The sequence below is a fragment of the Rhinichthys klamathensis genome, unplaced genomic scaffold (genome assembly GCF_029890125.1).
Source record: "Rhinichthys klamathensis goyatoka isolate OS25496 unplaced genomic scaffold, OSU_Roscu_1.1 h1tg000115l_1, whole genome shotgun sequence".
In the NCBI taxonomy this organism is placed as follows: Eukaryota; Metazoa; Chordata; class Actinopteri; order Cypriniformes; family Leuciscidae; genus Rhinichthys; species Rhinichthys klamathensis.
In genome coordinates, this window is record NW_026606652.1 from 2,691,340 (window position 1) to 2,705,058 (window position 13,719).

A 13,719-nucleotide genomic window follows, 5' to 3' on the forward strand; every position below is an offset into this window, starting at 1 on the left:
CTTGCAATGTGTAATTTTTGAAGCTTGAAAGCATCAGTCGCCATTCAAAGGACCATACATTTACCATCAACGTGACTTGTGCTTTATATTCAAAGTGTTCAGAAGCTTTATGAAGCCTTTGTGTGAGAAACAGACATGTTTAAGTTGTTTTTCACTGGTTATCCTCTGTTGCGAATGAATCGAGTCAGCGAGTTTATCTTAATCTGATTAATAAATCATTCAGAGAGGTTTTATAAAATGAATCACTCAAGAATATATCATTCACAAATTGGACTTGTTACTCTTCACTCATGTCAAGGAGAGCTTGAGTGGATTTCAAGATTGTATGGAGCATTTTTACGATGCCTTTGTGTTCTTTTTGCACCTTGAAACCTCCAGTCCCCATTCATTGTGCTTGAAAAAACAGCAACCTAATTCCTCAAAATGTCGAGTAAATGATGACAGAATTTACATGATTCATGACTGAAAAACATTGGGAAACCCCTTTCATTTGCTCATCACCAGAAGCTTTGCCTTTTGCCCTGCAGTTATTTTTCTGAATACCTCATTCATCACGTGGGGAAGGTTTTTCAGTCTTCGCATGGTACCGAGTACAATCTGCACAGCTATACCATTTAAACGGAGCTTGTGCCTCACGTAATATTACATCAGCGCAAGAGAGGATTCAGCTTCTCCCAAAGCAGCACAATAGAGCACAAATCGAAAAACAAACATTTAATTTTCCTTTTATACAAAATGTTTAATAAATATAACATTCAAAAAATATTGCCAGGAACAAACTAAAAAAGAAACAAAGACAAATTTACAATAAGGTCAAATATGAACATTGAATATTGCCATGATCTCATAGAATTTACAAATGTGATAAGCATGTCGGTTTGGTGTTTTAGAGAGCCTCAATATAAAAGAACTACGAAAAGAACACTACATTTGCACAGCAATAGAAATGGACTCCTGAAAGCAAGGCAGTCATCTACAGTGTTTCCATTGGCCCCCTACTGTTCAAGTATTCACAGCCTAGCTTATGACATACTGCAAACCGAAGCTGAGGAGAAATGATTTGTGTGAATCAGGTTTACCAACAAGCAACTAAAAGACTCGTGTTCCCTTTTATTTTTTATGTTTTTAATGATTTATTTTTTTTCTTTTCCATCCGTGGCAAGCAATGTGTCTGCCACCAAGTATCCAAACAAAAAGCAGCCATGATGATGACATTACCTGCATTGAGCAAGTGCGAGTTGGCAAAATACAAATATTGAAATATCTGACAATGTATAAAAGAAAAAGAAAAAAACACCTCAGGCACACAAACGCCCGTCTTGTTTCTTAAAAAATAGACTGCTTTATTTCCTCTTTGAAATTTTGGTATGTGAAACATGAAACAAATGTCGTCCGAACAAAGCTATAGGCTGACAAAGCTATCAATACCTTCAAAACTAGACAGGACATATAAATAAAAAGGAATGATATTTTAAGGCTCTTGATTATTAAGTTAATAAATCAAATATACACAGTGATTAATTAAAAAAAATATACATATCTACACTAAATTGACAATTCTTCATATTGGCAGCAAAATGCTGACCGACCTATCCCGCCCAAAGAAAGGAAAAATAAATAATTGTTTTGCTCTTTTTTTTCTTTTTCTTTTTATACTCATTTCCGACAATTGCTGTGGTGCGTAGCTGTGAAGGCACTTTCAGTTCAGAACTAGAAATAAAACCAACTAGAGAGAGTTTCCACACAGCTGCTGGATAAGGAAGAAACAACTACTTTAGCTGTGAGAGCATTGTCATTATGAACGAAAATAACACTTAAAACTCTTTGCAAACACTATGCAAACTTTTCAGACTCATTGAGATACTCAAACGTATCCACAAAAATATAGACATTTGAAATGTGTACGTTTTCTTTTTTTTCTTTTTTTTTTCTTCTCTCTTTTACAAAGGAAAACACTGGATGTGAAACGCAGCATTTTGGGTTTTCTAGCCATCCACAGCAACTGTCAATTGCCAGTGTGAAGCCAGCTTGTCGAAACTTAAATTAACACAGGATTCTAGGCAAATAACAGCCTTGGAGTCCAGAACACGACTCAACAGTTCTAAGAAGCACAACCCTCCCCCCCGAGACCCTGCCAAGTGACCGGTAAGTGCAACAGGGGTTCGGTCGCAAGGCAACACAGCTGCCTGCTATACGATATACTCCATCCTGTTTAAGCTTTGTGCCGTCTCCAAGTCTCTGTTGTCCTGTTTGTTAGTCCAGTTTGGGTTTTTGTTGGGCGCGCGCTCCTCCCGCTCCACCAGCGTGTAGGCCGGCTGCTTAGTGAAGCGCGCTTTCTGCAGGTGTTTGTCCATCTCCTCTTCCTCCACCTCAGAGTTATGCGTCCTAATTTTGGCAATGATGGAGTTCTTCCCCTCGTAATCTTTTATGGCCACGCCATGGGCCGCATGTTTCTCGATGGGGTTTTTGATTTGGTTGAGCTGCTCGCGCACATTATTGGTGGTATTGTCCTCTGTTGCTGAGGTAGTTGTGTTGCCGTGGGTGTTCTGTTTCCGTCGACGGTGAATGCACCACATGAAGGCCGAGGCCAAGGCGAGGATCCAGAGCACGATGAAGATGGAGCTGAGCAGAGGAACCAGGTAGTCTGGAGAAGAAGAAGAAGAACCAGAGGGACAGTTAGTCGGTGTTCAGGAGAATGACTCATCTTTTTAAAATATAGTTTTTAGAAATGTATTCATGTAGGTTTCTTTTGGTTTTGAAAAACGTTTGTTTAATGAAAATCAAATGTAATGCCAAAAAATGTCAAGTGGTGTAACCATTAATGCCCAAAGTAAACAAGAGCCCGCATGACGCAAATTTCGGCACCAGAATAGTACGTGCACTCGTCTCGAAAACTAAACTAAAGAGACGGAACAACAAAATACTGGAGACTGCAAACTCGACAAGCGCCCACATTGACGAGCGCTTGTGGAAGGGGGTTATGAGATCGATGCAAACTTTAGTTTAAAAGAATACAAAGACGTTTTTATCAGCCATAACTTACGGAGAAATATAGCAAACACTTGACAAAAATGAAACTTTCTTTAGTGCATGTATCGACCGCCTGCATTCAAGCACGCTATCAAATGTAGTACACTCCATTTTTCTTGCAAAAAAAAAAAAAAAAATGTCCTCATTGACCTGTTCATACATTACAATGGAAACTGCTGGAAGAGCTCTTGCACGTTTTATTCCTATTTACTGGTGAATATTTGTGCATTGGAAATTGGAAAATCTTGGAGTTATACAGAAGTGCTGTAGGGAAAAAATAATCCGCACATCAACTTAACAGCAAAATTTTCCTGTTTTGGACAAGACATACCCTGTTCATACCGGGTCCCCTGGCCCAATCTACAGAGGCTGGCACACATGTTGTAAAGGTTTCTTAAGTGAAGAAGAGACTAAGCAGCTTGGCAGAAACATCGGACGCCATTTTTGATGAACAGCATGCATAAAGAGGGCCCTGATGTCTATTTGTAGTTCCATCCAACTGGCAGAGCTGATGTAACATTCCATGGCTTCAATGACTTAAAGCTTCTTTTGACAGTTAAACATTGCTCAAGCAAGACAGACCAAGGACAGACAGTTCAACACGACTGGCCTCGACTGTGAAACCTTAATACTTAGATTTTCGACTACTTTCAGCAAGGATGCACCCAATGTCCAGTATGATGGAAAGATGCTTACCAGTTTTGGGGCTTTGTGTCTGGTGAACCCGTACACCAGTGATGGCTTTGATGATGGTGCTGTTCCCATTTTGCTTGCTCACCAAGTCAATGATTTGAACCGTGATGTCTTTAATAGGACTCCTGTCCAACCTGGCCTCTTCTGTGGACTGCACAAAAAAAAGACTATCATAAAAATGTTCTTTTCTACAAATTCTGCTTTCCTTAAAATAATTGGGGTGGGGGGGGAGTCAGTGGGGTCCAAAACAATTCTGGACCACACTGACTTTCAATGTATGGACAATAGAAAAAACACATTTTTCAAAATATCTTCTTTTGTGTTCCAGAGTAGAAAGAAATCAAACAGGTTTGGAACGACATCAATTCAAATTTTTGAGTAAACTATTCCTTCAAATAAGGGGTGTCCACCTTCCTGACGAGTTTAGTTGCAACCTTAATTAAAAACCGAACTAGCAAGGTCATCCAGAAAACTGGAAACTTGTGTTAGAGCTAAAGGTGGACCTTCAGGAGCATCTTTAAATGTAATGTTATATCCATTTAAACCTTTTGAAAGCCATACTTACGATGCTAACGTGAATCTCGTTGCTAGCTGAAGAAGATGGCTCACAGGTGATGGACACAGCATACTCTGCCGTGAGGTTCTTCAGCAGGTACCAGTGCCTCAGCTCATTACATACATGTTCCACACTCAAGCCCTGTCAGAATAGAAGGATCAATTATGAGTTTGTTCATATTTAAACCCATTCCAAGTAAATAATTAGTGCAATATGCATCCAAATCTGCTCCTCAGTTTTTAGGTTTGTTTCCCATAGCAAAGCAGACATTGAGGGCAGGGCGAAAAGACCAGAATGAAAGATTTAGTCGGTTGGGAGAAAGTAAAAAAGAGACAAAGACGGTAAGGTTTTTCCCTTATCAAATATGAATCCTATACATTCCTCCCTTGTTTCTGTAGCACATTAGAAAAAGACACGTGTTTTTTTTAATGCCTGTCGCTGTCATGTGTTGCACTCAGTTGTCTCTCGTTCAGCAATTCAGACCCGCTGGTGGGCAGCCGCCAGCGGTGTTTCTCAAACTCTGTTCTCATACAATGACTGCCTAAGTATTAAACCGTTACGGGATATTAGCTCAGGAATGCCTTGGTTCGGAAAGGGATACTGAGCCAGGGCTTATTGTTCAAGATGATGTATTTCTTGCGCTTTTTTCATCTAAAGAAAAAGTGTTTGGATATGACAACAAAGCTTGCGAGAATCCAACTAGCCTGGAAAACTTCACCCATGAGGAACGTTGTATCCTAGATGAAGAGAACCTGATATTTCACGCCCCACTGCACTCTCGGTTCTCCACCGAATTAGAGAAGGGCGGAGGAGACGTTTGGAAAAGGGGGAAAACGGCTCAAAAGCTCATAATTCAATGGCTCTCCTCTGGAAGTATAACTCACTTGAGGCATGTTCTCCTTGTTAAAGGTGAACGTGATGTTGGCACAGCTGTCGTCTTGGTAAGAGAAGCTGGCGTGGCATTTGGAGGGTGGAGAGGGCGCAGGGGGCCAGCACTCTCCCAGACTAGGACAGGGTTTGACGAAGCAGTGCTCTTCCTTGATGGGAACACATGATTGGCCAGCAGGACACTCACCTCTGGTCTTTCCTGCCCGACATGACTTTGGCCCACACCACATCTAAACAAAAAAGAGTCAAACAATATGCATTTTGATGGCATAATTATATTACTAATTGCATCAAGAATATGCTGAAGTGGCAGCTAAGTTACCATGGTGCAATGAATCCTGCCATTTTGACATTGGCAAAGGTTGCAATTTTCCTCCCATTTGGCGCCATCAGCAGTTACTTGACCATTAGCAATACAGGGTCTCCCAATGACTGTGAACGACACCAACAGAAGATTATGACATGGCAAGAAAGGGGGTTGTTTGATCTTTTTGAGTAAAAAGAGTCTTTTTGAGTCCTAATCGTGCAGCCCAAAGTCAAAATTTGATGAGGCAAAAAATTTTTTTGACAACTTAACAGGGTCAAGTTATTGGTGTGGAAATTAAGGATTTTGGAGGTGTTAGGTCTTGGATTTATTTAGTTTTCCAAGAAGAAATTATGGTCTCCCGAGGGGACAGGTGAGGTTGGTAGTTATGCGGTGTGTTGCTAGTTTGCACAAGCTTATATGACTCTCACCTTCTTGACACTCTGGTCCTGTTCTTCCAGGTGGGCAAACGCAGCGGTAACCATTGATTTCATCTATGCAGGTAGAGCCAAATGCACAAGGAGAAGACTGACACTCATTTATATCTGAAGGAATGAAGAGAATCTGTTAGAATCACACTCCGAGTGTCCTAAAAGCATTCCAATAGCATGAATAGCAACAGGTACAGTCTTGTTTCCCAAGAAAAATATATAAAATATAAAGATTTACCGGTAACACTTAATAAGGTTCATTAGTTAATGTATTAACTAACATGAACTAACCATGAGCAATCCGTTTGTTATTGTATTTGTTAATCATTGTTAACGTTAGTTAATAAAAATACAGCTGTTCAATGTTAGTTCACAGTGCATTAACTAATGTTTACAAGATTTTAATAAAGTATTAGTAAATGTTGAAATTAACATAAAGAAAGATGAATAAATGTTGTATACTAGTTCATTATTAGTTCATGTTAACTAATGTAGTTAACTAATGTTAACTAACGAACCTTATTGTGAAGTGTTACCATATAATAAGCAAGTCTTCTAGCGATATTAAAGGCTTGTTTTCTAAGAATATCTTGAATCAAAATTTGTTTTTGCTTAAACCAAGAGAAAATCGTCATGCAGTCTTGCATATGAGATAAATATACATCATTAAGTGAGAATTTTGATTGAGACAAGTTCATAAAGTATGACTAAACACCCTATCCTGACGGACTATATCATCTTGAGCGAAGCTGACAGTAAAGTCATGAGCTCATTTGCAGGTTTGGATGCATCAAACAGTAAAGCCTAAGGTATGTCTTGTGCAGCCAGATGAAAGCTTTTCCCACAAGAAAAACGAGCTCTGTAATCAGTGCTGGATAAGCAGGCTGATTGGCTTTCGGTCACTCAGAGTAAGTTTTTCCCGAGGGGCCGTGAACATCAGCGCTGCAGAATGCAAGGACGGTGCTCGCTGTGTCGTTGGCATTCTGCCCAGAGGGCCGGCTAATTGGGTGGCTAGACTGCATTTCGCTCCAGCTCTGTTTGTTTTTGAAGAGATGTGTTGCACATTAACAGAGCTGACAGCCAAGAGGATCAGGCGTCATCTAACACTCACTTATGCGACAGTCTGGCCCGGCGAAACCCGGAGCACACTCGCAACGGTACCAGTTTTCACCATCCACACACGTCCCGGTGTTGTAGCTGTGGAGAGAGAAAGACGGAGGGTCAGGCACAGTTCAATTCAGCCACCATTACAGCACTATAAACAGGGTTCAAAATTAGCACTCGCCAAGCGCCAAAGAGGAGTAAAAGCTGGCATATTGACATGTTGGTCCACGGTTCGAGTTTGGTCGACTAAAGTAAAATAAGTAAATTAGTAAATAAGTAAAAAATAAAATAATTTCATAGAAAATAAATGAAAAATAAAACAAACAATTTAAAGTAAAATATAAAAAGGCTTAACAATTGTAACTCACCAGTGAATGGTAACTTTATAAGTAAATTTGCAACAAAATACATTATTTTACTCAAGTTGTAAAGTCCGACTGTCATTGATAAAAGTGACGCAAAGATTCAAAGACATGCAAACTGTCTACTAATAAAAACATTAGTCGCAGCTTGCACATCCCAACAACTTTTACAACGACTATGTAAAAAAACAAAAAACAGGTAAATTCAATTATCTCAATACATTTGATAATTTCACTTGCTTTTGGCAGGTGTTTAACCAAAAGTTAATTTTGGACCCTGATTCCAAATGACACAAAATCTGTTTTGATGGGATTTGTTATTGTGATTCCTGACAGCTCAGAATCTTGCTCAGACAAAATGTCAAACGCACAATAGGCAGCCAGCTTAACGCACCCTTGGAATGACAGAAGCTATGGGAGTGCCTGTTTCCCAGCACTGAGAGAGTGTGAGAAAGTGCGGCACAGCTGTACGGGCCTGTTTACAGCGGCAGGCTGTGTGTAAATGTTTTGCCAGGACTTACCATGGGTGTGGGTTGCAGTCGTTGGTATCTGAAAAAGAGAGAGAGAGAGAGAGGAGAGTTTGTTTCACTTCACACCCATGTGAGCACATAAGAACGAACACAACAGTGAACATGTCAGAGCTTGTGTCGGTGTGTGCGCGTGCGTCTGCGTGCTCGCGTGGGCGTCCAGCTTGGCAGACTCGCTGATTGCTCGGTTACTAACTGACTCGCTGTCTCCAGCTTTTCTTCTCTCTCTTCATTTTTTAGGACTCCAGATTTCTCTGTTCTCACAGAGCGAGAGGTGTACAACAATACATGAGAAAGGCACATCAAGGGGGGAAAAAGAGAGAGAAGGTGGTGGGCTTGAGGAAGGGGGGGACATCTGTCTCCACTTTCCCTCATTTAAATTTTTTCCTTCATAGCTGGCAGCAGTCGACAATGTCCAGCCAGGGTGAGGTGGGTTTAGAGAAAGAGAATGGAAAAGAACGAGCAAGACAAAGCCAGGAAAATGGATCTTTGCTTTATTCGCAGACCAAATGAGGGTTGAAAAATGTACTTTTATGAGTAAAATGACTCCCTCTTCCACTTTAAATCTATCTAGGAAGTTAACGCACTACTCACTCTCGGTGCAGGTGGATCCTTCCCAGCCTTCCTTGCAGACGCAGTTGAAGGAGTCGCCGTTGACCACACAGGTGCCTCCGTTCTCACATGGGTTGGGCAGACAGCTGCTGTTGTTGGCTGCAGAGGAACCACAAGAGAGGTCAGAACCCTTTGAACTGAACAGATCAACACAACTGCAACCACAACAAGACTGCCACACTTAAAACAGACCCGCTACATCTTGAAGTATTACCAAGTATAACATTTCCCAAGGCTCGTTCCAACTGAATTTCCCATCAAAGAATTGGAGCCGACCGTACGCCAGATATGATATTTTCTGCATCGAGCAAATTTGTGCAAAAAAAAAAAAAATGTTTGTCCAAATTGTTTTTTTTTTACAGACCGTGCTATTTGAAGCAAATTACTGCCAACACATTGATAGAAATAGAGTGAGAGTTCATATGTAAGCTAGAATGATCAAATGTTTTAAAAAAAAAAGTTTTCCCTCATATTTTGCTGCTTAACTTTGTCTTGGGTTGCATTTTAAACCGTAAAACTATTGCTGAATATTCAGGGGGTTTTCAAATTGAGAGGGCCATGAAGTAAAAATTCAGAGAAAAAAGTGAAGAAAAAAGTTTAAAAAGATAAAATTATTGTATGTAATTTGTATTATACATTTAGTTATATTTTATAATTTACATAATCATTACAATTCTTGTTTTATTCTGCTTTTTAAGGATCCATCATTGGACCAGTACTGATTTTGCAGAAATACAATACAAAAAACTAATCTTACTTCTTACTGTACAGATAATATTTATATATAATATATATATATATATATATATATATATATATATATATATATATGTAATTATTATTTATTTATTTATTTTTGCTTTAGACCTCATATGTTGTCTTTATAAACTATGTCTAATATCACAGTTACTATTTTTCTTACACTGTCTAAATTGGTTTTAAAATGTAAAGCCTTCAAATTTTAGGAGGGAGGTGGTAACATTTCGGGGTCCTTGGCATTATAAAGTTTGAACATTTAAATGGCCATAACATTCTAGGAGGGAGCGATTTAAAAAAAAATCTAAAGCACTTGCAAGAAACACTTGTAGCTTGTAGGTTTGCTACAACTGCTTGCTCCAAAGTGCACTTTCATGTAAAAGTATGACTTTGTAGCAGGAAGCATGCCACAGGGGTTTGTGTGATTGCTGTATATTTGTAAAGACTTGATGCACGTGGCCTGTATCACATTCTAAGAGAGAGAGAAAGTGAATGGACATCACCCAAACTGACCTATGTTACACGTGGCACCATCCCAGCCAGGTGGGCACCTGCATTTGAAGATGTCCCCTTCATCATGGCATGTACCTCCATTGTTGCATGTGGCTTCGTCACATTGGCTATCACCTGAAATTACAGTTGATCCGATAGTAGTTTAAAACTCCATGTGTACTCGCAAGCACGCAAACAAAAACTTAACAAACTGGGTGGGTCATAAAAATAGTCTTTCGTACGGGAGTGGCAGGTTTTTCCCTTCCAGCCATTTCTACATTCGCAGTAGAAATCGTTCACCAGGTCTTGACATGCTCCCTTGTTCAGGCAGGGGTTCAAGCTGCAGTCATCTATGTCTGAAAAAAAAAAAAACGGGGAGAAAAGAATGAGAATATGAACTCAAAGAAGCAAAAACATTTAGTACAAGTAGAGAAAAATCTATTCAAGTGAACATACTGATTTCGCAGTGAACTCCTTCCCAACCGTCAGCACAAATGCACTGATAAAAGTTCACCTTATCGATGCAAGTCCCACCGTTGCGACATGGGTTACTTTCACAGTCGTTTATATCTGAAAAATGACCAAAGACACCATAGAATTTAGGATCATCTAAGACTATGTAAATAAATCTTTAGCTAATCTCCAAATATATTTTTTAAACCGTATATTATAATGTTGTGATGCCTAAATTCACTTGTAGCATTCCTTTTTTGGTGTGCTTTATATTTACTTTATTTAGAGTCTAGGGTTTTAATATTAGGCATTTATCAGTTATCGGTTAAAATAATTACGGACTTATTGGAAAGAAGTGCAATATCAATGCATCCCTATAATCCAATAATATGATCAGTCTTACTTTCATGACAGTAGGTGCCTCTGAAACCTTCCTGACACTCGCACGTAAACTGGCCCCCGGCCTGGCTTCTGCAGCGCCCGTGAGGCCCACAGACGTTGGAGGAGATATATCGCACCCCGTCCGGCGTACTGTTGGATGCCACGGCAACAGTGCAGCTGTCAATCACTGTCAGGACGAAATACAGCTGTTAAATCTCTGGGTTCTTTGCAGACCGACAGCAAGTGACATAAAATCTACAAACGCGTGTGACACTACCCATTCTTCGACTTAACAGCAATCCAGGCAATGTATTCAGATCTTTTTTTTGGTTCACTTTAGAAAGCAAAGAATGTGCGAGGAGGCCATTTAATGCACATAAGCCCTGACTCTTCTCACAAAGAAACTTGATGGGCTTATCTAGCTGTGGGGTTTGCCTCTCCTCAAACACACACACACACACACACACACACACACACACACACACACACACACACACACACACACACACACACACTTTAAAACATCCAAGGCAGAGAATCCCACCAAGTCATAACCACGGAGAACACACACAGAGCTGTTAAGAAGCTGGCAAATGTTCAGGAGGATTTGGGAATGGGGAAAGTGTTTGAGAGACTGTGTGTATGCGAGCTGTGTGTCCAGAGAGGTTACTGTCAAATAGCTCACTGTGGGCTGAAAAAGCCTCATGTAACAAAATATGAGTTCTTTTTTCTCATCTTTCCCCCTGAAGGTGGTGGGAGAGTCCACGGGCCTGTAATCTCGTTTTACTCAGCAGCTGAACAATGGCATGCAACTAGCAGATCAGCTTACTGTGGGTTTTAGAGGCGCTTTACAAAGAGATACTGAGACGAGATCTGTCCCGGAGACTGAGATTTCTCACCTTGGCATGATGTGGTTCGACAATGGTCCTTCAGGTGAGAGCAGTTTTTACCCTCGTAGTCATCGGGGCATTTGCAGAAGTAGTCCGAGGCCAGGTTGAAACACTGCGCCCCGTTCTGGCATGGGTTGGGCTGGCAGTAATCGATATCCAGCTACACCGGAGAAAGATTTACAAGAGGAGAAAAGAGAGCTCAATGATGAGGGGAAAATGATATCCAGGCATTTTTGGATTCTTAGAAAACAGAGCAACCCTCAACAGCCTCGACACGGCGTCTGCCAGGAAAAAGCGTACCAAAATGCTCAGGAGAATAAAAACAAATAGAAGAGTATTTTAAAGAGCTAGCCAAACCCTGCCTGTCTCAAACCTAGCCCTTCTTTCTTTGTCTCTCTCTTTCCTTGGGGTACAACTAGAGCTAGGTGAATGAAGGTACACTGCTGTTTAAAAGTTTAGGTTAAGAAAGATTTTTTTTTTTTTTTTTTAAGAAATCAATCATTTTATTCGGCAAGGATGCATAAAAGTAACACATTTATAATGTTAAAAAATGAAATCAATCATTTTATTCGGCAAGGATGCATAAAAGTAACACATTTATAATGTTAAAAAATGATATATGTCTGTTCTTTTGAAGTTCTATTCATTATTCAGTTTCATTCACTATTCGGTTTCCACAAAAATATTAAGCAGCACAACTGTTTTCAACATTGATAATAATCAAAAATGTTTCTTGAGCAACAAATCAGCATATTAGAATGATTTCTGAAGGATCATGTGACACTGAAGACTGGAGTAATTCAGCTTTGCATCACAGAATAAATTACTTTTTAAATTAATATTTTAAATTCTAATAATATTACTGATTTTGCTGTCAAATAAATGCAGCCTTGGTGAGACATTAAAAAACATTTGAAAAAATCACAGAGCCCAAACTTTTAAACGGTAGTGTAAACCAATAGAACTGTTCAAATTCTGCTATACCGTTTATAAAAAGAGGAATATTATTCTTTATGAGAGCCATTTTGTTTGGATGCATCGGGACAAGTGTCCAGTTTAGCCACAGTTTAACTGTAGATTTGCAGGGTGTTTATGGTTGACGAGCAACATCACAATTTGGCACATTTTATAACTTTGAACTTTGTCCATGCAATCATATTTATATTTTGAGTCTTATTTTTAACTAGAGCATTACATAATGTGAGGTGACTCAGTACTGAAACAAGATTTATTCATTTGTTATGAATAATTTTAAAATAAAGCTTTTGGGTTTTTTTAGGTCCGAAATAAATATACAGTTACTGTTTTATAAGATTACCACCCCCCCCCCCCCCCCCGCCCCCCCCCCAAAAAAAAAAAAAAACTATAGAAAACCAGGAGATTCTCTCACCTGACACAGCTGACCCGAGAAGCCGGCAGGACACAGGCACTGAAATCCATTGACTTCATCCTGACACCGACCACCGTTCAGACAGGGACTGCTAGCGCACTCATCCACGTCCTTCTCACAGTGTTCACCCGAGTAGCCAGAAGGGCAAAGACAGCGGTAACCGTTCACCAAATCCTGTTAAAGAAAAGAGCAAGAATTTTTTTTTTAAATCCCTGAAAAAAAGCTACAATAACTCAGTGTACTTTAGTGACGAAGGTCAAATAAGCTCTCTGCCATAATCGTAGACACACTTTCCTGGCACTAACCATAAAAAATTATTACATTTACATTTTTTTCGTGCAACACTATTATTTGAGAATCAATGGTTTTAAGATGTCAGCCTCAGACGACACACCCATGAACTCTACATGTTTCTGCTCTGGATGTTTACAGCTTCCAGGCTTCTACAATGAGCTCTTTTGAAGACAAACTAGTCACTGGATTTGTCAAAGTTTGAGAGGTTCATGGCATTCACTCTGAAGGGATTCGGGAATTTTGTTTGAAGCAGACAGTAGCAATTATAGGGGATATCATTGAGTACACCTGTACATTCCACTTTGTTCAGTTATATCCAATTTCAGATAAACCCATATCTAAACATCATGTACAAAATAACTAGCTGTACTTGGCCACTTTACATGCCAGTCTGAAATGCCAGCTCCTTCCTGCTTAAGTGGGCAGATCCTCGACAGACTTTTACACTACCATTCAAAAAATTTGGTGTGGGTAAGATTGGTAATGCTGAGATCTAATAAAATTATTAATTTCTTACTGACTCCAAATGTCTGAACAGTAGTGTATATCGATAGTA

The 13,719-nt window shown here is 39.7% G+C and overlaps 1 protein-coding gene across 1 annotated transcript in view; it reads right to left on the reverse strand.

Moving 5' to 3' along the window:
• Positions 1-699: 699 nt before the first annotated feature.
• The window catches only part of jag1b (jagged canonical Notch ligand 1b), a 35,738-nt gene continuing 22,718 nt past the window's right edge, over positions 700-13,719 (reverse strand). The window contains exons 12-26 of the mRNA XM_056255013.1: positions 12,870-13,043; positions 11,489-11,639; positions 10,612-10,776; positions 10,212-10,325; positions 9,998-10,111; positions 9,777-9,890; positions 8,490-8,606; positions 7,890-7,917; positions 7,014-7,099; positions 5,903-6,016; positions 5,490-5,599; positions 5,164-5,397; positions 4,289-4,420; positions 3,727-3,874; positions 700-2,644 (exon numbers count right to left, since the gene is read on the reverse strand). Of these exons, the coding sequence (XP_056110988.1) occupies positions 2,190-2,644; positions 3,727-3,874; positions 4,289-4,420; positions 5,164-5,397; positions 5,490-5,599; positions 5,903-6,016; positions 7,014-7,099; positions 7,890-7,917; positions 8,490-8,606; positions 9,777-9,890; positions 9,998-10,111; positions 10,212-10,325; positions 10,612-10,776; positions 11,489-11,639; positions 12,870-13,043 (2,256 nt within the window). The 3' untranslated portion in view covers positions 700-2,189. The remainder of the gene's footprint in view (positions 2,645-3,726; positions 3,875-4,288; positions 4,421-5,163; positions 5,398-5,489; positions 5,600-5,902; positions 6,017-7,013; positions 7,100-7,889; positions 7,918-8,489; positions 8,607-9,776; positions 9,891-9,997; positions 10,112-10,211; positions 10,326-10,611; positions 10,777-11,488; positions 11,640-12,869; positions 13,044-13,719) is intronic.